Source organism: Scardinius erythrophthalmus (assembly GCF_964197995.2).
Source record: "Scardinius erythrophthalmus genome assembly, chromosome: 22".
Classification (NCBI taxonomy): Eukaryota; Metazoa; Chordata; class Actinopteri; order Cypriniformes; family Leuciscidae; genus Scardinius; species Scardinius erythrophthalmus.
Window position 1 is genome coordinate 1,157,322 of NC_138242.1, and position 27,951 is coordinate 1,185,272.

Sequence of the window (27,951 nt, forward strand, 5' to 3'; positions counted from 1 at the left end):
CATATGAAAAATAAAACATTAACAATGAAACCACGACTACAGGAAAACAACACTTTCCAAACATATCTTGAAATACACCAGGACCTATTAATGATGGGCAGTTTTCCAGTCAATAATAGGGAGAAAAGTGATAAATAATGCAATTTATGCACTGAAAATATGTTCAGGTGAATAGACCAACCGGTGGTCATTCTCGGGTACTTGTGTTTCCATAACGTCGGCATTCCTGTTCTGTTCACGGTCACAACATCGAGAATATTAACCAGCCGGCATTCAAAATATTAATCATAAGTATGCAGAATGTGCAACTTTACAGTCAGTTTTTTTTTTCCACATGTGCTCTGTCAAATAACTCACATTTTGAATTAATATTGAGTACATTTTAAATAAAAACCACATTGACGTTTCACTTCTAGGGTTCTGGAAATAGCCTCCAAACTTTTCTTATAAGTATATGCAGGTGAATCTTACCAGGAACATGTCTGGGTCGTAATTCACGCCAAAAAAATTAAGAAATTATATTTGAAAATGGGGGAATTTGGTGGGGGGTTGGTTTAAGTTTAAAAAAAAAATTAATTTGAGGTTGATATCTCAAAAAAGAGCTTTCAGTAAGATTTTGTTTGGCCGCAGTACCAAACGCTTCCACTGGAGGAAATTCATCTCCCATTCGTTTCTAATTGGCCATTTTTTGACTGCAAAAAGAAAAAGTTTGACCATTTTTTCCAGGACCATTTAACCTTTTCCAATCGTGTCCATGATGTTTTTGTGAGTTCACAACAGTGCCAAAACCTTTACCAAAATTCTAAAAAAACTTGAGTAAAATGTATCTGTCAAAAATGAGCGAACAGCAGCAGAGTGTTAATGCGCTTAACTGTCATCAACAAATAAAAGTTCCTAAATTGTCCTAAAAATAGGCTTCATTTATTCATGCAAACTATCATTTCTTGTTTTTAATTCTATTTAATTTAACTGAGGTGTTTAAATGTGAGAGTTTTCAAGTGATTCATCTGTCTGCATGTAAAATAACTACTGGAGAATATAGAAAGCTTGATCAGTGAAATAAATCGGGCACTGGATATTACAAATATTGTTGGCTCCAAAAAATGGCTTGTTCTTCTCTTGTAAGTCGCTTTGAATAAAAGTGTCTGGTAAATGCACGAATGTGATGTTAAAGTACGGTGTCGTGTTATCCGTGTTCATGCTAAGGAAGAGGCTAGAATGTTTTCAAGCAGTAAATGCATCACTCCCTCCAAATAACACTATAAACGTCAGCTATATTTCTCACTGGGGGTCAAGCCTTCTGGTTCTTCTGCACATGTTTCAGTGATAATAAGGAATCAGCAGAGGGCCAGAGAAGGAACTCTAACGAAAGGAGACGTTTAACCTGAAACGAGCCTTAGCCCGTCCACAGAAGCAGGGCATTATGGGGGAAGTGAACCAGCACAGATGTGAACAGATTCCCTTTCGCTCAGTGAGCATGGCTTCAGTAGACTCACTCCATGTTCATCGTCTTTTTCAGATTTCTGCCCATTAAAGCGTTTCTAGACCCATGAAAGCGTGTAGATTGGAACAAAGCAAACGCATGATGTGGATCAGAATGTCTACAGTACGAAGCTCCCTGCTTTTAGGGTTCTTGAGTACGGTTGGGCGTCGGGATGGTTCGGGAGCATCTGTTCTCCTGAAGGTCAAGGGTCGCTTCCATCTCGGATCATCGTGACCGCGCGCGCACTCGCAAACACATCTGAAACTCCCACTATCTTCTGCGCTTCCCATCCTGACAGGTTCCTCAAATCTCTGTCGGGTAGAGAAGTCCACTTCTTCTTCATCCCATCAGGACTCTGTTCTCTTTGTTGCCCCTCCGATCAGACGACGCGACTGGGGACGGGCAAGAAAGAGGCGTCCTGAAAACAAGCAAACGAAAGGAAGAGTGTGTGTGTGTGTGTCACTGCGAGGGCTGTGTGTGGCTCTTCTTCTCGGCGCCGCTGAACACCTGCTCGTACGAGGGCGGCGGCTGGTTACAGTAGGACGGCGGCGGAGGGAAGGAGCTCATCACGTGCGTCGCCGGGGTCGGCCCGGGGTAGGCGGGGGCCAGGGTCGGCGTCATGGCGACACAGGGGTCAACGTAGCCTTGCATGCCCGGCTGCTGAGAGACTGTTGGAGAAACATGAATTGAATTAACGTCAAGGTTTACTGGCGCTATAAGAGTGGCAACATCTGTGGAAACTGTCTCTGATATAAAGCTGCCGTCATACTGGGGACTAAAAATAATACAAGTTGCTCTCATAGTGTGATAATTCAATCTAATTTATGTTCCACACATTTTTGCATACTCCTTATAAAACTTAGGTTCGAAACCAAACACGATTCAACACTGAATAAGAAAGCAGTTTGCTACATTTCTACAGAAAATAAATTCAACACAATTAGATCTACACAAATTGTTAGTCTTTCAGTTTTATTACCATCCATTCAAAAGGGCGAATAAAAAACTTAGGAATAATCTTTGTATCGTAAAATAAACATGGATCACGTAACAAACTGAAGTGAATTATAAAATACATTTTTACAAAAGATGTGATTGTATAATGCTCCTGTTAGTGTTTTCAGGTCTGTGTTTTATGAGTGATAAAGTGTGTTTGTTGAGTGAATCCTCTGCTAGTGTCCTGTAAGAATGAGCTGATCTGAGACATGAAGTGTTTCGCTAGTTTTAGTGCATTTTGGATTTGAAATAAACTGCTGTGCCAACTCAAATCATGTGTATCCCCACTCGTAATGAAGCGAGGGCAGGGAGGAACACACGATCCAAAATGCTATTTGCTCGCCATTATACTCGTGTCTAGATATATAATATGCTTGTGGACAAACAACAATAAGTAGACAGAGACAGTTTCACACAGAGCGCTTGCTGAAGAAACAGAAGCTGATGTTTGGTTTGGGTGCGCTTTATGCCATGACATCAAAAGTTTTCACCCCCCGACTCTTAAAGGGGTGGTGTAATGCCCTTTTCACAAGATGTAAAATAACTCTCTGATGTCCCCAGAGTGTGTGTGTGTGAAGTTTTAGCTCAAAATACCCCACAGATATTTTTATATAGCATGTTTAAATTGTCATTTTTTGGGGGTGAGCAAAAACACACCGTTTTTGTCTCTGTCCCTTTAAATGCAAATGAGCTGCTGCTCCCGGCACAGGGGGCGGAGCTTCAACAGCTAGTTCTTAGCAGCTTCGATTGCCTCACACAAACATGCACTGAACATTTCAAAAACTTTTCTAACTAAAGTTAGAAAAGTGAAATCATAATCAACCACCCCTTTAATGCATTATGTTTCCTTCTGGAGCACCAGTGAATGTCTTAACCTGCTTTAATAGTTGTGTTTGAGTCCCTCAATCGTCCTCAGTGTGAAAAGATGGATCTCAAAATCATACAGTCACTGCTGGAAAGAGTTAAAATATGAAAAAGATGCTGGAAAACTGAAGATTTTTCGGGCCCTGGAGATTTTTAACACAAAAACAGCCATGGATCATCCAGGTAACGACACAGTATTAAGAATCAAGGGTACATTTTTTTTTTTTTTTTTTTTTTCTTGTGGACTAAATGCAAACATCTTTTATGTAAAACATCTTATTCAGGACAGTAGTACATAAAACATAACATGTATGCTGTATGATCCCTCTTATTTTTTTTTTTTTAAAATTCACATTTTCACAGATTCTGCAAGGGGTTCACAAACTTTCAAGCAGCACTGTATAAATATATATATATATATAATTGTGTTTTTTTTCCAAAACCTTCACTCTCTCTGTTCCTCTCTGGTGAAATGATCTGCCAACCTCTTCCAGCTCTGCTGAAACCATCAAAGCATTCAAGAAGCAGCACTTCAGCAAGCACTTACCATTATCAGTGAATGCACAAACTCCTGTTTATGTACCTGACATGCAAAATATGAATATTGTTGACAGCTCCGTCAGATATGAATGAGCTGAAGGGAACGTAGAAGTGCAGAGGAGGGACACATCAGAGCTGAACCGCATCAATCTTGTGTGCTGTAAAAGAGTTAAAGTGCTGTAGGCTGATGAATAATTATGGTGTTTTATGAAGCCTAAATATTTTTTTAGAGCTATATTTGTTTCCGAATGCAAGATATCCTTCAGATTTACTGCAAGAAACTGGACTTCTAGCAGTTGTATTGATTTAGCTTCAGACTCATTGATGCGTGTCAAGCTTCGTTTGCTTAAACTGGAGCTCAAGCAACCCTTTTATTAAGTTTGTCCATTTAACTAGATAAAGCAGAGAGTGCTTTTCCTTTTTCATGTCATTTGTCCTTTAAAAAATAAAAGCCTTAGCAATAAAACCCAAGGAATTGCAGCCTTATTCAGATTTTCAATTCATTTTTCCACTCAAGTAGCAAATATAATGACTCGGTTCATTTTCCCTCAGAACAGATACAAACTTATTAAAGTCATACAAAAGTGACCTATTTTCCCAATATGTGTTTTAGTGGTTGGGAAAACAGTTTATCAGGAAACTATGAACATTGCCAATTGTAAAGCATTGTTTTATTCTCAGTCTATATAATAGACCTCTCCACGGTTCCGGCACAGGTCTGTCAACCATCATGATCTGCAATCACTTCGTAGAGCTTTCGACTTCCTACAGGATCCACTACAGCTTGTACAAAAATGACTTCATCTCGTCTAACAATTTGGATTATTTCTTCGTGTCTGAAACATGGATAAAAACAGGTGATCTCAGTGCTTTTCCTGAATTGGTTCCCCCGGAGTTTGACTTCGTTAACACTGCCGGATAACTGGACTTGTGACTATGTTTAAAAGCAGAGTACGGTGTCGCCAACTGTCCACTTCCACTATCACTAGTTTTGAACTCTTCCTATCCAGTTTTACTTTCACTAATCTACCGTCCACCTTCATCCAGTAACTTCATAAATGAGTTTGCAGATCTCTTGGGGATTGTCTTGACTAGATATGACCATATTTTAATAGTTGGTGATTTTAACATCTGCTTCTGCTAAAGCTTTAGCCAAGGACTTTTTAAACTTCTTTAAATATTGTTCAGTGGGTGAATGGTCCCGATCATTGCCATGGTCATACATTAGATTTAATACTGTCATATGGTCTGTCTGTGGCTGATATTGAAATTGGTGATACTCCACTCTCTGACCACAAACCATTGCTCTTTTCAACATTCCCTCCAGCACCACCCACAACTGTACCACTCCACGCTCGTTGGTCTCGCTCCTTAACTTTCGCATTCTCATGATGTGTTTTCTGAAATGTACTCGGAGGCCGATAATTCTCTCATCTCTGACTCCTTTACTCTCATCTTGATGTCGATGAGCAGATACAAGCTTTTAATAACAGATGCTCCAACATCTTAGACTCCACTGCACCTTCGAAAGCTTATCTATCCACAAAACAAGCCCCAGGCATGGATAAATAGCGATATTCGCCTATTACGTCAACAATGTCGACGGCTCGAATGAAAATGGAAGAAAGACAGGCTCCAAATTTCCTTCGAGATGCGGACTGTTTCACTAAATAATTTCTAAAAGACCGCCAGGGCAGCTAAGAATAAATTCATATCCGACAACATCGTAAAAAATCCGCACTGTTCCAGAACTGTTCCTTAACTCTGTTAAGTCCTTTTCTATGATCTCCTCCACTGAGTGTGAAAACTTCCTTCATTTCTTCTCTGACAGAATGAATACTACTCGAGCACAAGTTCTTACCTCAGGACAGCCTGTGCCTGATCCGACCTTCTCCTGCTCACAGCGGAGCCAATCTGAACTGTCTCCCTTCAGACATGGAAGGAAATCACTTTAAAACTAAAATCCACCTTTTCTCCTCCAGATATTCTTTCTTCTCATTTTATAAAACAGGTATTTGACACTGTTGGTTCGGATATTTTGCGTATCAGTAATTTCGGTCTCTTGACTGGGACTGTCCTTGCTTGTTTTAAACTCGCCACTGCGACTCCCATCCTCAAGAAACCGTCACTCGAATTCTTGGAAAATCTTTATACGGCCGCAGAACTGCACACTCATTCTATTCCTGATATATTTCAGTCTGGCTTCAAACCCCTTCACAGCACTGAGTCTGCTCTTTTAAAAACATTTTAATAACGACACCCTGGCGACACCATGGCTTTAGTGCTATTTGACTTGAGTTCAGCGTTTGACTTTGTAGATCATAAGATTCTCCTATCTTGGCTGGAACGTTCAACGATTGGTATCTCAGGTACGGTACTCAAATGGTTCCAGTCTTACAGTCTCCTATCAAACAGAAGTTTTTCTGTTAGATTCGGTACTCATTCATCATCTGCGACTCACCTCAGTTGTGGGGTACCCCAGGGTTCGATTCTGGCACCTCTACTATTCTCACTGTACATGCTAACTCAGGATCAATTACTGTATGAGTAGATTCGGTGTGTTGCACAACTGTTATGTGGATGACACCAAAATTCTACATTCCTATAAAACATAAAGATAACTCTACACATTAGAGATTACAAGACTGTCTTCACAAACTCAAGCTGTGGCTCATTACCAATTTCATTTTGCTTGATGATAAAACCCAAATTATCCAATTTGGTCCAAATGAGCTCTCTGATAGAAAGTGTACCGATCTTGGACACCCTCACACCACACCTTACTTCCGAAGTTAAAAACGTTGATCTCGACAGTAGACTTAAACTGAACAAACAAATCAATGCCACAGTCAGCGCCAGTTTTTACCACCTATGCCGGTTAGCCAAAGCGACTTATTGGATTTCAAGCTACACTTTTTTACATTCTTATCAATTCTTGCTTTCCTTGGGAATCGAACCCATGACCTTGGGGTTGCAAGCGCCAACGCTCTGCTGTTTGAGCTCCAGGAAAGGTTTTATTCAACACGACTCGACTACTGTAACTCATTATATGTCAGTTTATCTCTCTCGTCTCCAGATGGTCCAGAACGCGTCTGCCCGTCTGCTCACTGCCAGCCGAGAGCGAGAACACATCACCCCAATCCTACGTTCTCTGCATTGGTTACCAGTCCGATACAGAATTGATTTTAAAATGTAATTATTTGTTTATAAATCTCTCAGCAACCAAGCCCCCAAATACCTTTCTGACTTAATTGTCCTTCACAATCCATCCAGATCACGTAGATCAAGAGATCAACATGTCTTGTCTGTCCCACGATCTCGCTTAAAATGCAGGGGTGATCGAGATTTCGCAGTGGTGGAGCAACCGACCCCTACATGTCTAAACAGCTTCCACATTAGCTGGATATAAATCCTTGCTAAAAACAAATGTTTTCTCTTGTGCTTTTAATCTACCGTAACTTTCATGTTTCTGGCCCTGTTTTGTTTTCCTCTTTCCTGTACAGCACTTTGGCCAACCAAGGATGATTTTAAAGGTGCTTTATAAACCAAATTTGATTTGATTTGACTATCAACTCGTGTCTTAACCAGATAAAACCTGCTTACTTTCACCAGGAACAGACACGCTCTTTTTTAGCTCTCTTTACATTGAGCTGAGAAAAAAATGATCAAAATCCACCCAAAACAGACAATTTAGGCCACTTTCAGCTCAAGTACCAAACCTCTTTTTCTTCTGTAAGTCCTTCCACAGAAATCTGAGCTCAGCATTCCTGCTCTCAGCCCCTTTGCTTCTAGGGCTTCATTATGAGTGCGTTACTGTGAACTGAGGGATGAGCTGAAACATTTCAATAACTTCACCAATTCCAGGAATCTTGTTTTTACCATAGAGTAAAAAAAAAAGTAATTACGACTTTATATCTCACAATTTAGACTTTTTCCTCGCAATTCTGAGAAAAATCTGAATTTCTAGATGTTAGTGGTGAGCAATTAATGAAAGAATTTTTCAATTTTTGGCTGAACTATCCCTTTAACTCGCAATTCTGACTTTTTTCCATCACAATTCTAAATTTCTAACTCACAATTCTGACTTTTTCCCTCACAATTCTAAATTTATAACTCACAATTTTTACTTTTTCCCTCACAATTCTAAATTTATAACTCACAATTCTGACTTTTCCCCTCACAATTCTAAATTTATAACTCACAATTCTAAATGTATAACTCACAATTCTGACTTTTTCCCTCACAATTCTAAATTTATAACTCACAATTTTGACTTTTTTTCCTCACAATTCTAAATTTATAACTCACAATTGACTTTTTCCCTCACAATTCTGAATTTATAACTCACAATTTTGACTTTTTTCCCCTCACAATTCTAAATTTATGACTCATAATTCTGACTTTTTCCCTCACAATTCTAAATTTATAACTCACAATTCTGACTTTTCTCTCACAATTCTAAATTTATAACTCACAATTTTGACTCTTTTTTCCTCACAATTCTAAATTTATAACTCACAATTCTGACTTTTTTCCTCACAATTCTAAATTTATAACTCACAATTTTGACTCTTTTTTCCTCACAATTCTAAATTTATGACTCACAATTCTGACTTTTCTCTCACAATTCTAAATTTATAACTCACAATTTTGACTCTTTTTTCCTCACAATTCTAAATTTATAATTCACAATTCTGACTTTTTTCCTCACAATTCTAAATTTATAACTCACAATTTTGACTCTTTTTCCCTCACAATTCTAAATTTATGACTCACAATTCTGACTTTTCTCTCACAATTCTAAATTTATAACTCACAATTCTGACTTTTTCCCTCACAATTCTAAATTTATAACTCACAATTCTGACTTTTCTCTCACAATTCTAAATTTATAACTCACAATTTTGACTCTTTTTTCCTCACAATTCTAAATTTATAATTCACAATTCTGACTTTTTTCCTCACAATTCTAAATTTATAACTCACAATTTTGACTCTTTTTCCCTCACAATTCTAAATTTATAACTCACAATTCTGACTTTCCCCCTCACAATTCTAGATTTATAACTCACAATTTTGACTCTTTTTCCCTCACAATTCTAGATTTATAACTCACAATTCTGACTTTTTCCCTCACAATTCTAAATTTATAACTCACAATTCTGACTTTTTCCCTCACAATTCTAAATGTATAACTCACAATTCTGACTTTTTTTACTCACAATTCTAAATTTATAACTCACTATTCTGACTTTTTCCATCACAATTCTAAATTTATAACTCACAATTCTGACTTTTTTTTCTCCTCACTATTTTAAATTTATAACTCACAATTCTGACTTTTCTCTCACAATTCTAAATTTATAACTCACAATTTTGATTTTTTTTACTCACAATTCTAAATTTATAACTCACTATTCTGACTTTTTCCATCACAATTCTAAATTTATAACTCACAATTCTGACTTTTTTTTCTCCTCACTATTTTAAATTTATAACTCACAATTCTGACTTTTCTCTCACAATTCTAAATTTATAACTCACAATTTTGATTTTTTTCCCCTCACAATTCTAAATTTATAACTCACAATTCTGACTTTTTTTTAGTCACAATTCTAAATTTATAACTCACAATTCTGACTTTTCTCTCACAATTCTAAATTTATAACTCACAATTCTGACTTTTTCCCTCACAATTCTAAACTTATAACTCACAATTCTGACTTTTTTTTAGTCACAATTCAAAATTTATAACTCACAATTCTGACTTTTTTTTCCTCACAATTCTAAATTTATAACTCACAATTCTGACTTTTCTCTCACAATTCTAAATTTATAACTCACAATTTAGACTTTTTCCCCTCACAATTCTAAATTTATAACTCACAATTCTGACTTTTTTTTCCTCACAATTCTAAATTTATAACTCACAATTCTGACTTTTCTCTCACAATTCTAAATTTATAACTCACAATTTTGACTCTTTTTTCCTCACAATTCTAAATTTATAATTCACAATTCTGACTTTTTTCCTCACAATTCTAAATTTATAACTCACAATTTTGACTCTTTTTCCCTCACAATTCTAAATTTATGACTCACAATTCTGACTTTTCTCTCACAATTCTAAATTTATAACTCACAATTCTGACTTTTTCCCTCACAATTCTAAATTTATAACTCACAATTCTGACTTTTCTCTCACAATTCTAAATTTATAACTCACAATTTTGACTCTTTTTTCCTCACAATTCTAAATTTATAATTCACAATTCTGACTTTTTTCCTCACAATTCTAAATTTATAACTCACAATTTTGACTCTTTTTCCCTCACAATTCTAAATTTATAACTCACAATTCTGACTTTCCCCCTCACAATTCTAGATTTATAACTCACAATTTTGACTCTTTTTCCCTCACAATTCTAGATTTATAACTCACAATTCTGACTTTTTCCCTCACAATTCTAAATTTATAACTCACAATTCTGACTTTTTCCCTCACAATTCTAAATGTATAACTCACAATTCTGACTTTTTTTACTCACAATTCTAAATTTATAACTCACTATTCTGACTTTTTCCATCACAATTCTAAATTTATAACTCACAATTCTGACTTTTTTTTCTCCTCACTATTTTAAATTTATAACTCACAATTCTGACTTTTCTCTCACAATTCTAAATTTATAACTCACAATTTTGATTTTTTTTACTCACAATTCTAAATTTATAACTCACTATTCTGACTTTTTCCATCACAATTCTAAATTTATAACTCACAATTCTGACTTTTTTTTCTCCTCACTATTTTAAATTTATAACTCACAATTCTGACTTTTCTCTCACAATTCTAAATTTATAACTCACAATTTTGATTTTTTTCCCCTCACAATTCTAAATTTATAACTCACAATTCTGACTTTTTTTTAGTCACAATTCTAAATTTATAACTCACAATTCTGACTTTTCTCTCACAATTCTAAATTTATAACTCACAATTCTGACTTTTTCCCTCACAATTCTAAACTTATAACTCACAATTCTGACTTTTTTTTAGTCACAATTCAAAATTTATAACTCACAATTCTGACTTTTTTTTCCTCACAATTCTAAATTTATAACTCACAATTCTGACTTTTCTCTCACAATTCTAAATTTATAACTCACAATTTAGACTTTTTCCCCTCACAATTCTAAATTTATAACTCACAATTCTGACTTTTTTTTCCTCACAATTCTAAATTTATAACTCACAATTCTGACTTTTCTCTCACAATTCTAAATTTATAACTCACAATTTTGACTTTTTTTCCCTCATAATTCTAAATTTGACTCACAAGTCTGACTTTTTCCCTCACAATTCTACATTTATAACTCACAATTCTGACTTTTCCCCTCACAATTCTAAATTTATAACTCACAATTTTGACTTTTTTCCCCCTCACAATTCTAAATTTATAACTCACAATTCTGACTTTTCCCCTCACAATTCTAAATTTATAACTCACAATTGTGACTTTTTTCCCTCACAATTCTAAATTTATAACTCACAATTCTGACTTTTTTCCCCTTACAATTCTAAATTTATGACTCACAATTCTGACTTTTCCCCTCACAATTCTAAATTTATAACTCACAATTGTGACTTTTTCCCCTCACAATTCTAAATTTATAACTCACAATTTTGACTTATTTTCCCTCACAATTCTAAATTTATAACTCACAATTTTGACTTTTTTTCCCTCACAATTCTAAATTTATAACTCACAATTTTGACTTTTTTTCCCCTCACAATTCTAAATTTATGACTCACAATTCTGACTTTTCCCCTCACAATTCTAAATTTATAACTCACAATTGTGACTTTTTTTCCCTCACAATTCTAAATTTATAACTCACAATTTTGACTTTTTTTCCCTCACAATTCTAAATTTATAACTCACAAGTCTGACTTTTTCCCTCACAATTCTAAATTTATAACTCACAATTCTGACTTTTCCCCTCACAATTCTAAATTTATAACTCACAATTGTGACTTTTTTTCCCTCACAATTCTAAATTTATAACTTACAATTTTGACTTATTTTCCCTCACAATTTTGACTTATTTTCCCTGACAATTCTAAATTTATAACTCACAATTTTGACTTTTTTTCCCTCACAATTCTAAATTTATAACTCACAATTCTGACTTTTTCCTTCACAATTCTAAATTTATAACTCACAATTTTGACTTTTTTTCCCTCACAATTCTACATTTATAACTCACAATTCTGACTTTTTCCCTCACAATTCTACATTTATAACTCACAATTCTGACTTTTTCCCCTCACAATTCTAAATTTATAACTCACAATTTTGACGTTTTTTCCCTCACAATTCTAAATTTATAACTCACAATTTTGACGTTTTTTCCCTCACAATTCTAAATTTATAACTCACAATTCTGACTTTTTCCTTCACAATTCTGACTTTTTCCCTCACAATTCTAAATTTATAACTCACAATTTTGACTTTTTTTCCATCACAATTCCGAAAAATAAAGTCAGAATTGTGAGATATAAACCTTTTTGTATTCCGTGGCAGAAACAAGCTTTCATGCCAACATGACACAGACGCAGAGAACAGAAAGAGAAAATAACTTTGAATATTCCTTTAAAGACCCAAATTACACCCTTGATTCGCTGCCAAATGAAGCAACATTTGATATGACAGTGAACACATGAAAACAGCTAGAGACTAACAAAGCACTCGCTGACGAAACAGCCAGTCCAGAAGTCCTGTCTCCCGCACATGAGGACAGTGTGTGTGGTGTATGTGGTGTGTGTGTGTGGTGTGTGTGGTGTGTGTGGCGTATGTTGGCTCGGATCTGCTCACACACAGAATGACTCATTTGCAGTTTTCTGCTGGTTTGGCTCAGAGATGAGGAAATAAATCAAGTGTGTGTTGAAGTGCCAGCCTTGGCTGTAAGCAGGAGCCGACTCGTAATATCTGCCTTTACCAACACTAATAGAGAGGGAGGATTCGGGAGCTGCGTTTACAAACCGGGTTTGGCTCAGAAAAAGGCCAAATTGTGAAATGAGGGACATATTTTTTAGCAGCAGCATCATAATCATAATCAATAAGGACGAGATTTGTCCTGTTGTAGTTTCCGAATATAACACACTCCGGCTCTGTTCCAAACCCTACTGAGCTGTTCACATAGGCAGCGTCCTAACCTCACAGAGACTGAGGTGAAACTACACATAAACACAAAAAACTGCACCAAAATACACAGAAGTTTTGTCTAGGTAGTCATCTCAGGAGATTTAGGAGCTGTCGATCAGTGACTGATGCCTTAGACAGAGTTTGGGGAAGATATGTGACCCAGGACCACAACACCAGTCTCGAGTCGCACCAGTATATTTGTACACAACAATACATTGTATGGGTCAAAATTATCGATTTTTCTTCTATGCCAAAAATCATTAGGATATTAAGTAAAGATCATGTTCCATGAATATATTTTGTAAATTTACCACCGTAAATATATAAAACATGTATTTCTGTGAGTGAATGCAGCACAATCGCCAACATAAATGCACAACTTTAAAGGAGATTTTCTCAATGTTTAAATTTTTTTGCACCCTCAGATTCCAGATTATGTAATAGTTGTATCTCGACCAAATATTGTCCTATTCTAACAAACCATACATCAATGGAAAGCTTATTTATTCAGCTTCCAGATGATGTATAACTCTCAATTTGAAAAAAAATGGACCCTTGTGACTGGTTTTGTGGTCCAGGGTCTCATGCTGATTTCTGCTCAGTTGATGTCTGAAACCTTCAGGTGTTGAGATGTTTGGCATGAGCTGAGTCCTCACCTGGAGTGCTGACCGGCTGTCTGGTGAAGGACACGTTAAAGGCCGGATCTTCGCTGAGCGGAGACGGATACATCCGCCGGCGAACGAAGAATCCGGCGCCGCAGCAGAAGAGCACGCCCATCATCAGCAGCAGCCTATCAGAGACGAGAACAACACGATCTGCCAATCACAGCCCTCATCAAGCAAACGTGTGACAACAATAATTCGCTTCATGTTGCAACAGATAACTGTGGAAGCTTGTTTCCACCACAAAATAAAAAATAAAAAGGTAATTGCGACTTTTTATCTCACAATTCTGACTTTTATCATTTTATAATTTTATGAATTATATTTTTAACGCTCGTTTTCGTCACTGAATTTTTTCTCAATATTGTGAGATATAAACTTTCAATTGTGAGTTATAAAGTCCAAATTGTGATATAAACTCGCAACTGTGAGAATAAATGTCATTGTGAGATAAATTGTGACTAATTACTTTTTTAATGTTTTTATTCTCCAAAGAACCTTTCGGTGAACAGTGTTTAAAAGGCTTTATTTTTCTTAGTGTGAAGAACATTTGAATAATCTGAAGAATCTTTTGTGGAATGGAAAGATTCCATGGATGTTAAAGGTTCTTCGTGGAACTATTGATGCCGATATATAACCTTTATTTTAAAGAGAGATATTAAACAAAATTTAAACTGTAGAAAAGCAGAGTAAAAGGGCGTTCTCACCAAAAGTACCAGAGCCTCTGTATGGACAGAGCCCGAACGCAACAGCGAGTCCCACAGCAGTCTTCATACGAGCGGCATCTGTGGACCAGAACATCCACACGTCAAAACACACATCGGATCATTTCACTTCACTAGTGATCTTCCTCACGGAAAACATGAACAGTGATGAACGAAGCAGTGGGAAACTGGAATGAAAATACATCCACTGATACACAGAATACTAATATTTTGCGAGATGAACCATCAAACAACATCAGATGTGCTTGTGGGATTTTAGCATTCGTGTTAAGTTTCTCTTCCACAACATCTCCTGCTGTATTACATACATGATGAGGTTCAGTCTCCTGATTGACATCACAATTCTTCCTGGGGTCGACGGTATCGCCGGTGATACCAGCTCGCTTTTTTTTTTATCGGTGTAAAAGAGACTCATAAATACTCTGTTGACTTTGATTTTCCATAGGAGTTTCATACATCAATCGATCCTGTTAAGTGTGTATTATTTTTGTGTATACTCACAATAAAAACGAAGTGTTGTGCTTTTTGCCAAATAAAGAAAAATAAACATGATGCGAGTTCTGCCTTCTCTCTGTCAGTGAAGTCAATTCTGAAACGCGTCCGAAAATGAACCATAACTCAGCGAATACTCAGTCAAACAGGCATACAGACACACAGGCATGAAGCTTGAATTCTCTTCTTTTAAATGAAGTATTTTTTATAAAAAACAAATATTCTCAGTTTATGCAATCTGTATGAAAAAAGAGAGATGTAAGTCGTTCTCATCTCAGCTCATTATGTTTTAATTTGACCCCGCCCACGGAGAGCGCGCGCTATTCAAACGCAAATGACTGAGGCAATCCTGCAAACGCCCCCATATCAGCTCGAGAAAACACATCAAGCTTATTCAGATCATTGTACTTGTTTACACCGTCTCGCGGCGCTGTGAGGAATAATACTATCTTAATAATAATAATGGAAAATGTACCTCAGAAGTGCTGGTATTTCGAGAACAACAGATCCTGAGCTATGGAATACTGTAGTAAGTTGTTTTTTCATTCTCAAGTGAATCGCCGTACGTTTCTGTGTGTGAATGATAATAATGATAATTCCTTCTAAAGTGAATCGCGTTTCTGTTTATGATGAATGAACGGCAGAGATGCGCGCTGTTTACCACAGCTCGCAAAAAGACCGTTTACATTTAAAGCCACACTAGGTAAGAATTCCGTTTTGGTCAAACAACGACCCCTAGGGTCGCTGTGGACTACTTGTATTTAACGTTACTGTCGTAAATACCGCTCACGCAGAGTAGTCTCTTCACTCACGGCCTGATCCCCTCCCCCCTCTATAACGGTCCCTGTTCAGTCGGATGGAAGCTGTAACGAGTGGAAATAAGGTGTGTCCCCTTTAAGAGCTGCGCGCGCCCTGTTTAACTGTCGGCAGTCTGTATTGTATGTGCGCCTCGAACATTCTGTAAGCGGATTGTTTCTGTTTGATGCTCATTCGTGTCCTATTTTTGTCTATCAAGTAATGCTGTGGACGGTAAAACGTGTGACAGACAGTTACACGAGTTCGATTGGGTAATAACAGAGACAATTTATATAAAAGAACTTTGGTAATAAACACAACGCGTTTCAAATCGTTGGACATCGAACATCGAGCTAGCCTCCGAAGATGTCTAAGTTACTAATCCATCAACAAGAACGCCAGGTGCTTTTTAGCTCACACCAACGAGTGAAAGCTTCTCCGAGTGATATACAATATAAGCATACTTACAAGTCCAACAGCATGTGAGGACGTGTTGGGGGAAGTGAGGTAGCCTATGCTGTAAAGCAATCGAATTTTGTAGTTCTTTTTGTGCGCGGGGGTTACTACACGAACCCCGAAGTTTAAAAGTACGATTAAAAACTATACAGACCCCGCCAGGCTATGGCAGACATGTCATTCAACCTATTGTAAGTCGATGTACCATCACAAGAGTCTTGGAAATATATTATGAAGGTTGAAAAGTTACCTAGTGCTGCTTTAAATCACTTTCTGTGTGTGAATGAATGATGATGTTTTAGCAAACTGTATTGCTGTACTGAGATGAGTAAAAATCGACTGAAATATGTTGAAATAAAATGTAGGCTATTTGTATAAGCAACGTATTAAACTGCAAATTAACATTTATATGCCCTAATATTTCATAAAAACAACGTTACAGTCAGGCGAAATATGAAAGACAACATTTTGTTGACTAGATTTGGGTACAGTTTTTACTGTAGAATATACTGCCACATCAAATAAGCTTTTGTTTAGCAATTTCTGCTCATATGTTATAAAGCTTGTATATTTAAGTTAAGTAATTTCACTTAAATGATAATTATTAATAATAATAATTATAATAATAATTAATAGGTATTTTGCATTGCCATTTAAGTGAAATTATTGAACTTAAATATACAAGCTTGATAAAAATGATCATTCTAGAAGAAAATTTCAGATGGCACTTAGAGGCTTTTGCATCTGAACTCTTCATATATATATATATCTATACATAGATATAAGCAAAATCTAAAATGGCCAATATAAGTCTTCTTCTAAATATATATTTTGTCCTTGCATTGTGGCTCAGTCAGTGTCACACCTGAATGAATGGCTCATTATGCAAGTCATTACGCATGGGTGGGACATTGTATTCTCAGGTGTAAACCACTCCTCGTTCACGCCCCCCTCGCATATTGGCTTTCCAAGCAAAACCTGTCTTACACAGTTTAAATCAATGTATTGTTTTTTGTGAACGATAAAGCAAGACTATTTTCACATAATTTTGAAGCCAGAACTCGAAGCGACAACATATAAATATGTTGACACATATTTAGTATGAGTTTTGTGATCTTATTTCAGCAACTTTCATTTTTATTTTTTTCAATAACCACGCATAAACATTATTCTCTTAAAAATACAAACATCTACATACATGTTGCTCACATATTATGGTAGCCCTGTTTGTGCTATATAGAGTGAATTTACACCTTTGCCATTAATATGTTTATGAATAACTGAAAAAAGCACAAATGTCAGGGCATGTCAAAACATCCCAAGGGCCCCAAAAACACCTTAGACCCCTGAGGGTTAATAAAAGCATGGATATGCACTGGGAGGTGAAGGAATGACAGATGAAGAGACTCGTGTTGAATCCCAAGTGTTGAACAGGGATTCTCATTTTGTAAATGTGTTAAAATGAGTTTATGTTAATCAGTTCATGTTTTGCTGAGCGAATGTTATTAGTGGCAGATACCTCAGCTGAAATGGATAAAAATAAAATAGCAAATACTGTGTGGAAAAAATAATTGAAATGTTAGGTTTCAGAAGGGTTCTTGCGAGCGAACTGTGGGAACTTTCCTGCTATAGCAAGGAGTCGGGATGGACGATATGACCAAAATCTAATATCACAATATGAGTCATTTTCACAGTAACAATATTTATCATGTTTTTTGTTTTTGTTTTTCCTGGAAAGTGAAATTACACTATTCTCAATACCAGGTTTAATAGCACAGCAAAAACTAATACTAGGCTAACTATTAACTAATGCAAGTAAAAAGTTCTCAAGCAATTATTGAAGACAAGAAAACAGTTAGTACTAAAATACTAACAAATGACAAATAAATACAAGAGAACAAAGAATAGAATAAATACAAGAGGACAAAGATTGAAATTAAAAAAAGAGTGCTAAGGTCTATCTAACTGAAGTAAGAAATAATACAGAAATTGAATAAAGTAATCAGATGTAAAATAAAACACTGCATAGTCTTCGTTGTATGAATTAAATACACAGTGGTATATATTAAAGCTACAAAAGTGACTCAGTCGAGAGCAGCGAGTGATTTTCTGTCTTTTGTTGTTAGATTAACATTAATGACAGACAGGTTTATTAGGCTGCTGTTATTTTACTGATGCTTCCATCTGTTTATCTTTACTCAAGACATAGATCTTTACATGAATACTCAGATTCGTCTAGTCGTGCAAAGAAAGCTGCTTGTCAGAGTTTGAACAGTGAATATGAGTTATTTTCTGTGGCGTACTGCGCTTTAAACAACTCTCAGCATCAAGCACTCTTTATTCCTCATTCATCCAGGTTTCTTTATCACTCTAATGTGTCAATAACTCCTGCCTACTAAAACCTGCATGGATATATTTACATACAGCGATATATAAACCATATAGAAAGACTTAAAGGGGGCATATCATGAAAATCTGACTTTCCCGTGTGTAAGTGCTATAATCGGGTCCAGTGCTTCTACCAACACAGAAAACGTGAAAAGTGAAACCCAGTAACTGTGTTCTGGCGAGCCTTTCTCTGCAAGCATGTCTAAAAATAAGCCGATCAGATTTCGCTCTCCTTCTGACGTATGAAGAGGATCTTATTATAATTTTACCGGCCCTTAATCTGCACGTTTACACACACCAGCCGACATTTGGTTCCACACGTGCCAACAGAGACCAGTTCTAACGCAATGATGAAGATCCAGCAGAGCCTGAAGCTGTTCTGTGGTTGAGCACAGACGAGCACTGAACACTATTGACCAGAACATGTCACCGCTGTCTTATAAACACCTCAGGAACTGTGGACACTTGTGGAGAAGTTCAACATGATGATGAGATGATCAGTGTAACTCCACAACAACTACAGAAATGTCTCCACTAACATTCAGAAGCTCTTCCTGAGTCTCTCCGTAAGGCTGCACTCGCTACTGGTTATTCTGGGATTCTGGATGAGGGAGATTGGCCTGTTCTGTTATTGCCGGAGTTTCTGAAGCTCGTGTAAAGACTCCGCCCTCTTCTGAACGGAGGCGGAGCTAAAGCTCATTTGCATTTAAAGGGACACACACACAAAAATCAATACCAACATATTTATATCGTCATATCCCCCAGTCCTACCAAATTTGACTAGCTAGGTGATGAAACCAACAACCAATTAACAATCAAGACTGACCGGCTAAGGCTATTTTCCCCCTTGCCACTGCTCTGTTATTCCTTCATGTTAACTGAATGCTAATCTGAATGATGTTCTGTTTTCTGTTGTCTTCTCGACGTACCAGAGCATTATTTATTCAAGAATGTGCTGCCGTTGCATGCAGATATTACCTGAAATATGAAATAGGCCAAGAAGCATTAATTATTCAGATTCTCTCAATTAACTCCTGTCCAAACTGCCTTGAGCATCTGTGATCGGGAACAAACCCAACACCGGTACAGCCTGTAGAAATAGAGGAATGTGAATCTCTAACACAATGAGATATAGTGACTGTCGCTGGGTTACTCTAGTAAGAACGGTGGATTAACTCATGAGGATCTACACAATGAGCACTGCTGCTGACGGCGGTCGTTTACTGTATATTTTACTGTAGTTTACTTTCATTTTCAGTCTCCTCCTGAAAATATATGATCAGTTCTCATGTTTTACCCAACGCAAATTTAGACCAGTCGATCTGTGACATCAACTTTAATGAGCCTATTTCTTTTGTTGTCCGGCTGAGCTTTTCTAAAGAGCACAACACACACCTTCTGGCTGAGTATCAGAGCAATCTGAAACTGTGCATGTGAAGTGACTGAGGGCCCTATTTTAACGATCTGAGCGCATGACGGCGCTCCCGGCGCATGAACTAAAAGGGTCGTCTCTTCTCGTAATGAGTAATGGGTGTGTTTTGTCTCTGTTATCTTAATGATTAATGGGTGTGTTATGGGCGTAACATGTAATAAACCATTCAGAGTCTCGTCCGCCATGGCGGATTCGCTATTTACATGCCAGAATTAGCAAGTGTAAAAACTGAACGCTTCTCTAGCGAGGAAATGGATCTGCCCGTATGCGAGGTTAAAGCTGTGTGTGTGTGTGTGTGTGTGTGTGTGTGTGTGTGTATGTGTATGTGTGTGTGTGTGTGTGTGTGTGTGCGAGGTTAAAGCTCAAGCAAACCATCTACGGGACAAAGTGTAGTGCGTTGTGGATCCGCCTATAGGCTCATATTACTAATGCGCCCTTCAAAGGGGTCATCGGATGCCTATTGTCCACAAGTTGGAATGATTCTTTAGGGTGTTCATGTAAAGTTTGTAACATACTTTGGTTAAAATTCCTCAATGGTTGTGTAAAACAACACCCTTTTTACCTCCTCAAAACCAGCTCTGTTCACAGCGACCCGTTTCGGTGCATGTCTCTTTACATGATAATGAGCAACTGCTTCCCCCAGCAGCCCATGGGCACAGATGAGCGCTAATGCATTCACTATTTAAACAACGCAGCGCAGAACGAGAAAATGAAAACTGCATACTTAGCAAAACACACTTGCGTGGCGCCCGGGGCTGCATTGCGTCGAGTGTGTGACAGGGCGCTGAAAGAACGATAGTGTCCTGTCTGGGATATGTAATGAAGGTTTGATGAGTGTGTATTGAGTCCCGTGACGGGCGAGGAGAGCTCCAACAGGGATTAATGATGAAAGCTCTTCAACGTGACAGAATAAGAAGACTGTACGAACCAAAGGACATTTTGCCAAGAGCTTCAGCTCAACAGCATCTGCTAATGACCGAGACTCGCTAATCAAAGTGCTGATACGACCGAAAGAAAGCTCGCTCGACAGTGCCTAAAAGCCCAGCTCATGTAGAGTCAAACCGGAGAGCAAATCATGTATTCAACCTTATACTGTGTGCCCTGAGAAAGCTCTGTCTCATGGGGAACAGCATCAGACTGCTAGCTTTCTTTATTTTCTCCAGTAACGCAGACTGAGAGCAAGCTGTGCCACATATTGAGTCGAGCCGCGAGGTCGCAGGAAATGAATGAGCCCCATTAGAGCGGCTTCATTATATTAGCATAACTAATGGGCCGTTGATGAGAGAACCAGAGGCTAGAGCGCATGATCATCACCATTACACCAGTGATGTACAACAATCACAACCACACCTCCAGTGGCAACAAACAGGCGTACATCAGAAATGTGTAAAATAAAATAAAAAACATTAAAAAAATAAAAACAATCAGTAGCAAGACAAAATTTCAATGTCAACAAAGTTAATATATTCACTGATTTAAATGACGTCATATCAAACACCAGAGAGATCAACCATGATTATGATTATTCATGATTATGAATTATGCAGATTTTTTTTTTTATTAATACTTTTATTCTTTAAGGATACATTAAATTGATCAGCAAAGACATTTATGTTTATATTTCAAATAAATGCTGCTCTTTTGAACTTTCTACTCATCAGAGAATCCTGGAAAATAAAATGTATGACGGTTTCCACAAAAACATGAAGCTGTTATTAACACTGACAATAATCATAAATGTTTCTTGAGCATCAAATCTTCATATTAGAATGATTTCTGAAGGATCATGTGACACTGAAGACTGGAACAATAATCCATTCTCTCAAATCTAAATCGTCTGCAATATTTCAAGGTTGATCCAGCTAAAGTGTATCTTGATAATCTTGATTTATTTGTTGCCATCAATTCATTTATTCACTCATGTATATTTACTGGAAAGCGGGACGCTGCAGTTTCTCAGATGTATGTTTCTCTCATCTCTCATCTTTCTCTGTTCTGACACTTCTCTTCATCAGAGAAACCCCAGCAGGAGCATAAGCTGGAGCGCAGTAAAGATTAATCTCTGCGATCTCTCCGTATTCATCAGTCATTCACACGCACCGCAGATTTCTGCTGAACTGGAACATCTGTCATTCATGAAGTTACTACTTTAAAAATAGTTTCAGCCAATGACTTCATAGCTCTCAGTTTAGTTCTCAGTTTAGTTTAGATCTAGAATCCTGGGTCAAAGCCTAGATCTGACCAATCGAACACGAACAGCGCTGAATAAAGCTCTTTACCAGCATGAAGACGAGACAAACTCTCTGGAGGAAAACACAGAGCACAAATCTCCAGAACGCTTCATCTTCTCTGTGTTTGTCCCTGGACTTTACGTATACTTCCTGTTTCCTGTTCTGTCGGACATCTTTGTAGTCCTTTTGTAATTTTTCCATGTCACTGATTGTTCCCGGGTGTGTTACACTTGTGTTTTCTTTGGTTCTGTAACGTGGGAATGCTGGAGAAGATGAGGATCTATGTTCAGGGGTTTATTAATAATCCAGACAAAACTACAGCCAGGAAAACAGGGAGCACAGAGAACAGGAATCCACACTGAACGCCAAACAATGACTCGGAGAAACCCGGAAATATGGAAAGGGTGCATTCAAGTCATTGTATTGTATGAATTGCATTTTGAATGATTCAGATGAGTATGAAATATAACCAGATCCTAAACCCTATTCTCATGTGGACGTCTGTAAAAATAAATCAGCATGGCACCTCAGTGATGAAACTCATGTCTGCTGTGAATAAAATGTCATATGCTTGGAATAATACGAATACATTTGTATTTAATTTTATAATAGGAAATGCTCTATTCATTATTTAAATTTAAAAAAATTAAATAGGAAGCTAGACGTGTGTACGCTGTATTCGAAATGGTTGCATTTCATCTCAAAAGGATGTAATTTTAAAAATATGGAAATTATCAGAAACAACCCCTCCTTGAACTGCCACCTTACCGTGGTGGAAGGGTTTGAGTACCCGAACGACCCTAGGAGCTATGTTGTCTGGGGCTATATGCCCCTGGTAGGGTCTCCCAAGGCAAACAGGTCCTAGGTGACGGGTCAGACTAAGAGTGGTTCAAAAACCCTTATGATGCCTATAAATTTGAGGACCGTGGAGCCAGGCCCGGGGTCGGGGCTCGTATGCGGGGCTCAGCCCGAAGGAGCGACGTGGGGCCGCCCTCCCGTGGGCTCACCACCTGCAGGAGGGACCGTAAGGGGCCAGTGCAAAGTGGATCGGGCGGCAGTCGAAGGCGGGGGCCCGACGACCCGATCCCTGGACACAGAAACTAACTCTAGGGACAGGGAACGTCACCTCTCTGGCGGGGAAGGAGCCTGAGAATGTGCGTGAGGTTCAGAGATTGCGACTAGAGATCACCTCCACGCACGGCTTGGGCTCTGGAACCACACTCATTGAGAGAGGATGGACTCTTCACCACTCTGGAGTTGCCCATGGTGAGAGGCGGCGGGCTGATGTGGGTTTGCTTATAGCCCCCCAGCTCAGCCGCCATGTGTTGGAGTTCACCCTGGTGAACGAGAGGGTCGCTTCCCTGCACCTTCGGGTCGGGGATAGGTCTCTCACTGTCGTGTGCGCCTATGGGCTGAACGGCAGTGTAGAGTACCCGGCCTTCTTGGGGTCTCTGGGAGGGGTGCTGGAAAGTGCTCCGACTGGGGACTCCGTCGCTCTACTGGGGGACTTCAACGCCCACGTGGGCAATGACAGTGACACCTGGAGGGGCGTGATTGGGAGGAACGGCCCCCCTGATCTGAACCCGAGCGGTGTTCTGTTATTGGACTTCTGTGCTAGTTACAGCTTGTCCATAACGAACACCATGTTCAAGCATAAGGGTGTCCATCAGTGCACATGGCACCAGGACATCCTAGGCCGGAGGTAGATGATCGACTTTGTGGTCGTTTCATCCGACCTCCGGCCGTATGTCTTGGACACTCGGGTGAAGAGAGGGGCGGAGCTGTCAACTGATCACCACCTGGTGGTGAGTTGGATCCGATGGCGGGGGAGGAAGCTGGACAAACTCGGCAGACCCAAACGTACTGTGAGGGTCTGTTGGGAACGTTTGGCCGAGTCCCCTGTCAGAGAGATCTTCAACTCCCACCTCCAGCTTCAACCGGATCCTGAGGGAGTCTGGAGATATTGGGGAAGGAGGGGGAAGCAGAGCCCTACCAACACTGTTTACAGTGGAGGTGGGCAGCTGTTGACCTCGACTGGGGATATTGTCGGACGGTGGAAGGAATACTTCGAGGATCTCCTCAATCCCGCCGTCACATCTTCCATTGAGGAAGCAGAGGCTCGAGGCTAAGGGCTGCCCGGTCCCTGTACGAGCGGAGCAGGAGCTTGGTTCGCATTGCCGGCAGTAAGTCAGACTTGTCCCGGTGCATGTTGGACCCCGGCAGGGCTGCCCTTTGTCACCGGTTCTGTTCATAATTTTTATGGACAGAATTTCTAGGCGCAGCCAGGGGCCGGAGGGGGTCAGGTTTGGGGACCACACGATTTCGTCTCTGCTCTTTGCGGATGATGTTGTCATGCTGTCCCCATCAGACCAGGACCTTCAGCATGCACTGGGACGGTTTGCAGCCGAGTGTGAAGCGGCTGGGATGAGAATTAGCACCTCCAAATCCGAGGCCATGGTCCTCAGTCGGAAAAGGGTGGTTTGCCCGCTTCAGGTTGGTGGAGAGTTCCTGCCTCAAGTGGAGGAGTTCAAGTATCTTGGGGTTTTGTTCACAGGTGATGGAAGGATGGAACGGGAGATTGACAGGCGGATCGGTGCAGCTTCTGCAGTAATGCGGTCGCTGTACCGGTCTGTCGTGGTGAAGAAGGAGCTGTCAGGCAAAGCTCTCGATTTACCGGTCAATCTATGTTCCTACTCTCACCTATGGTCATGAGCTGTGGGTCATGACCGAAAGGACAAGATCCCGGATACAGGCAGCCGAAATGAGCTTTCTCCGCAGGGTGGCTGGGCGATCCCTTAGAGATAGAGTCACTGAGGTGAAGCGCTGATCAAATATTGTTCTTGTAAACACTTTCCAGCATTTCAGTGATAAAAGTGTACATCTTTAAAATAATGCATGTAAATTACAGTGAAGCACAATAGTTATCGCACGTACGGTGCTCGGCAGGGATCAAATTCAATTCAATTCAATAGACATTTATTTGAATAGCGCTTTTCATAATACACATCGTTTCAAAGCAGATTTACAGAAAATACATGAGTCCACATTACAGTTTACAGTGATACAGGAGACTGTCTGAGTTATGCATTACAGAAATCACAGTTAGCTAAAAATTTATTAATTTAAACAATGTAATAATTTAGTGCAGAAACAATGAGCTCATTGAGCTAATGAATACTTGTTTATTAACAAATGATTATGACATTTAGAAAAACGTAGCATTAGTGCATCAAAACTGATTTAAACAGTGAATTTTGAAGAGATCTCTTCTTGTAAACTCAGAGATGTGGATTCAGACGCTGGTGTTCGTCAAAAACAGTCGGTGATTCGGCCGGGGATTTTTACACGGGTGGTGGGAGAAAAACACTGACATTCTGGATTCGGACGGGAATAAAATCACAGACTAACCCTGTAAACGATGATAATACCGTACGACCCCATGAGAAACAGTTAGCGTCCAGAGAGGGCTCCAGTCTGTGAAGTCTGGCAATGATATCGAGATACGAGCGATCGCGTCAGTCTGAGCTCTTGTGTTGAAAGAGTTGATGGAAACCATGACAGTTAATCACACACACACAGACACATACAGACACACACACACACACACACACACACACACACACACACACACACACACACAGACACACACACACACACACACACACAAAACCAGTCACGCTCAACGAGGATCATTTCTCACACTGTAAAACCTAATATCAAAGTGTCACATGTAAAGGTCAGCATTTTGTGTCGACCAACAACACTAGCAAAACAAGAGGTTTTCCAAAGGAAATGTGTAAAACTACACCAACACACACTACACAACAACAAAACACACACTACACAGAAAGTGCAGCATGAACATTCTTCAAAGTATCGTTTGTGTTTGACATGAGAAAGAAAGTTTTGAACAGCACGTCTTGAGTTTGTTTTTGCTGTTTTTCCTGTTCTGTTCGTGTCTGTGTTTCTAGGATCGCTTTATAAAAATATAATAAATGTGCTTTTGTTATATTTACTATTTTTTGTCATTTTTGAACTTAACTTAAAACAATAAAAGCTAAAATATTATGATAAATATTAATGTATCAATATTACTAAAATTAGGGATATATTTGAGGCCAGCAGACGTACAGGTTTACACACACTTCAAGACGGTGCACTCGTGTTACTCTGAACGGGAGAACGTTCATAACGCCAATATGGCGGAATAAGCCCCGCCTCCTAAATAAAACAGCCAATCACTGACTGCTGAAGTCATCGCATCACATCAGCTGCTGCTCTAGCCTGAGAAACGCAGGTTTTCGTCTTGTTTTGAGGATTTAGAAAGAACATTTATGAGACAGTCACTGTTGGATTTCATTGGTGATTTCAAATGTTGAATCGTGATCTTGGTGAACAGCTTTGGAGAATCTGCTGTTCTGACGCAGGGCTGAAACGGCCGTCTCAAAGATGGCCGCCGAGTGACAGGGACTGTGGTGTTAGCGCACTCCGCTTGACAGATGGCAGGATTAAGTGGAGCGAATGTCAGATGTTCTGGCATAATGAGATCTGTGGAGCTGATGCATGGTGATTGTGGAGCGCTGAGTGAATGTTAATAAAATACGAGAGATGAACAAAACCACTGTTTTTTTTTTTTATAACCAATAATTTTCTCACTTAAAACTCACCAAAATGACATATTTAAACATTTTTCCTTGTAGAAAAACGTTCATGCTAAAATATCTTGAATGTAACTCGACACCCTTGCCTCATTTAGTATGCGCGGTTCTATGAATATGCAAATGAGCCCCACCTCCACTCACTCACTCAGCTCAGAGATCCACTGGTTTACGATCACACGTTGATCTGATTGGTTACATGACAGGTAAGAGAGTTTGAGAATAAAAGTGATTTACTTACATGAAATAAATGGGGTATCCTCCTTCAAAATACCAGCAATACTTCTTTGCGTCTATGCACTGCAAAAAAGACAAGAAATAATAAAAATTAAGATACATATAATTGACTATTATAAATTATATGTAGACGATGTTCTGAAAATGTTACAAAATTATTATTATTTTTAAAAATCTACCACATCCTGGGTAAATCAATTCAATTGTGTACATACTTTCATTATTTGGACATACTTATTTTGTCACATACTGTTTTTCGCCTATACTGCTATATAGTGGGGAATTATGCGATTTGATTATTACACTCGACCAATCACAACACACTGCTCCAGCCGACCAATCAGAGCACAGTGTGCTTTTCAGAAGGAGGGGCTTCATAGAGACAGGAAGTAAACAGAGCGTTACTGACAGACTGGGAAGAGAGGAGCCGCAACAATGGAGATTATGAGGAGAATAAGCAACATTACAGCAGGAAAATAACTCCAAGTGTGAATAAACAACTCCTATTCGTATTAATGTAGAATATTGCACTGGTTTCAACTTTTTTGTGCACTGATTCCCATCAGTGACATTTTACAAAGACAATATGAAAGTCTAGAAGAAGCGTTCAACACTGCAAAAACTTGTGATGATCAAACCTTCCTGAAATGTATAACCAGAATGTCAGCATTTAAAAGGTATAATGGACAAATGTATAATATTTCTGAAGGAAAAGCACCACAGACTGAGCAGACGCGGGTCAGCTCTGGCTCTCACGCCGTCTCTCACTCCTACACTCATCCA

General features: G+C 38.7%; 1 protein-coding gene across 1 annotated transcript; it reads right to left on the reverse strand.

Annotated features, from left to right (window-relative positions):
- Positions 1-1,708: 1,708 nt before the first annotated feature.
- vopp1b (VOPP1 WW domain binding protein b) lies at positions 1,709-27,270 on the reverse strand (the record flags this gene model as incomplete). The annotated part of the gene is made up of 4 exons (XM_081352117.1): positions 1,709-2,151; positions 13,749-13,882; positions 14,462-14,539; positions 27,173-27,270. The coding sequence occupies 4 exons, from the start codon at positions 27,268-27,270 to the stop codon at positions 1,943-1,945; spliced, it is 519 nt and encodes a 172-aa protein (XP_081208243.1). The 3' UTR covers positions 1,709-1,942.
- Positions 27,271-27,951: the final 681 nt, after the last annotated feature.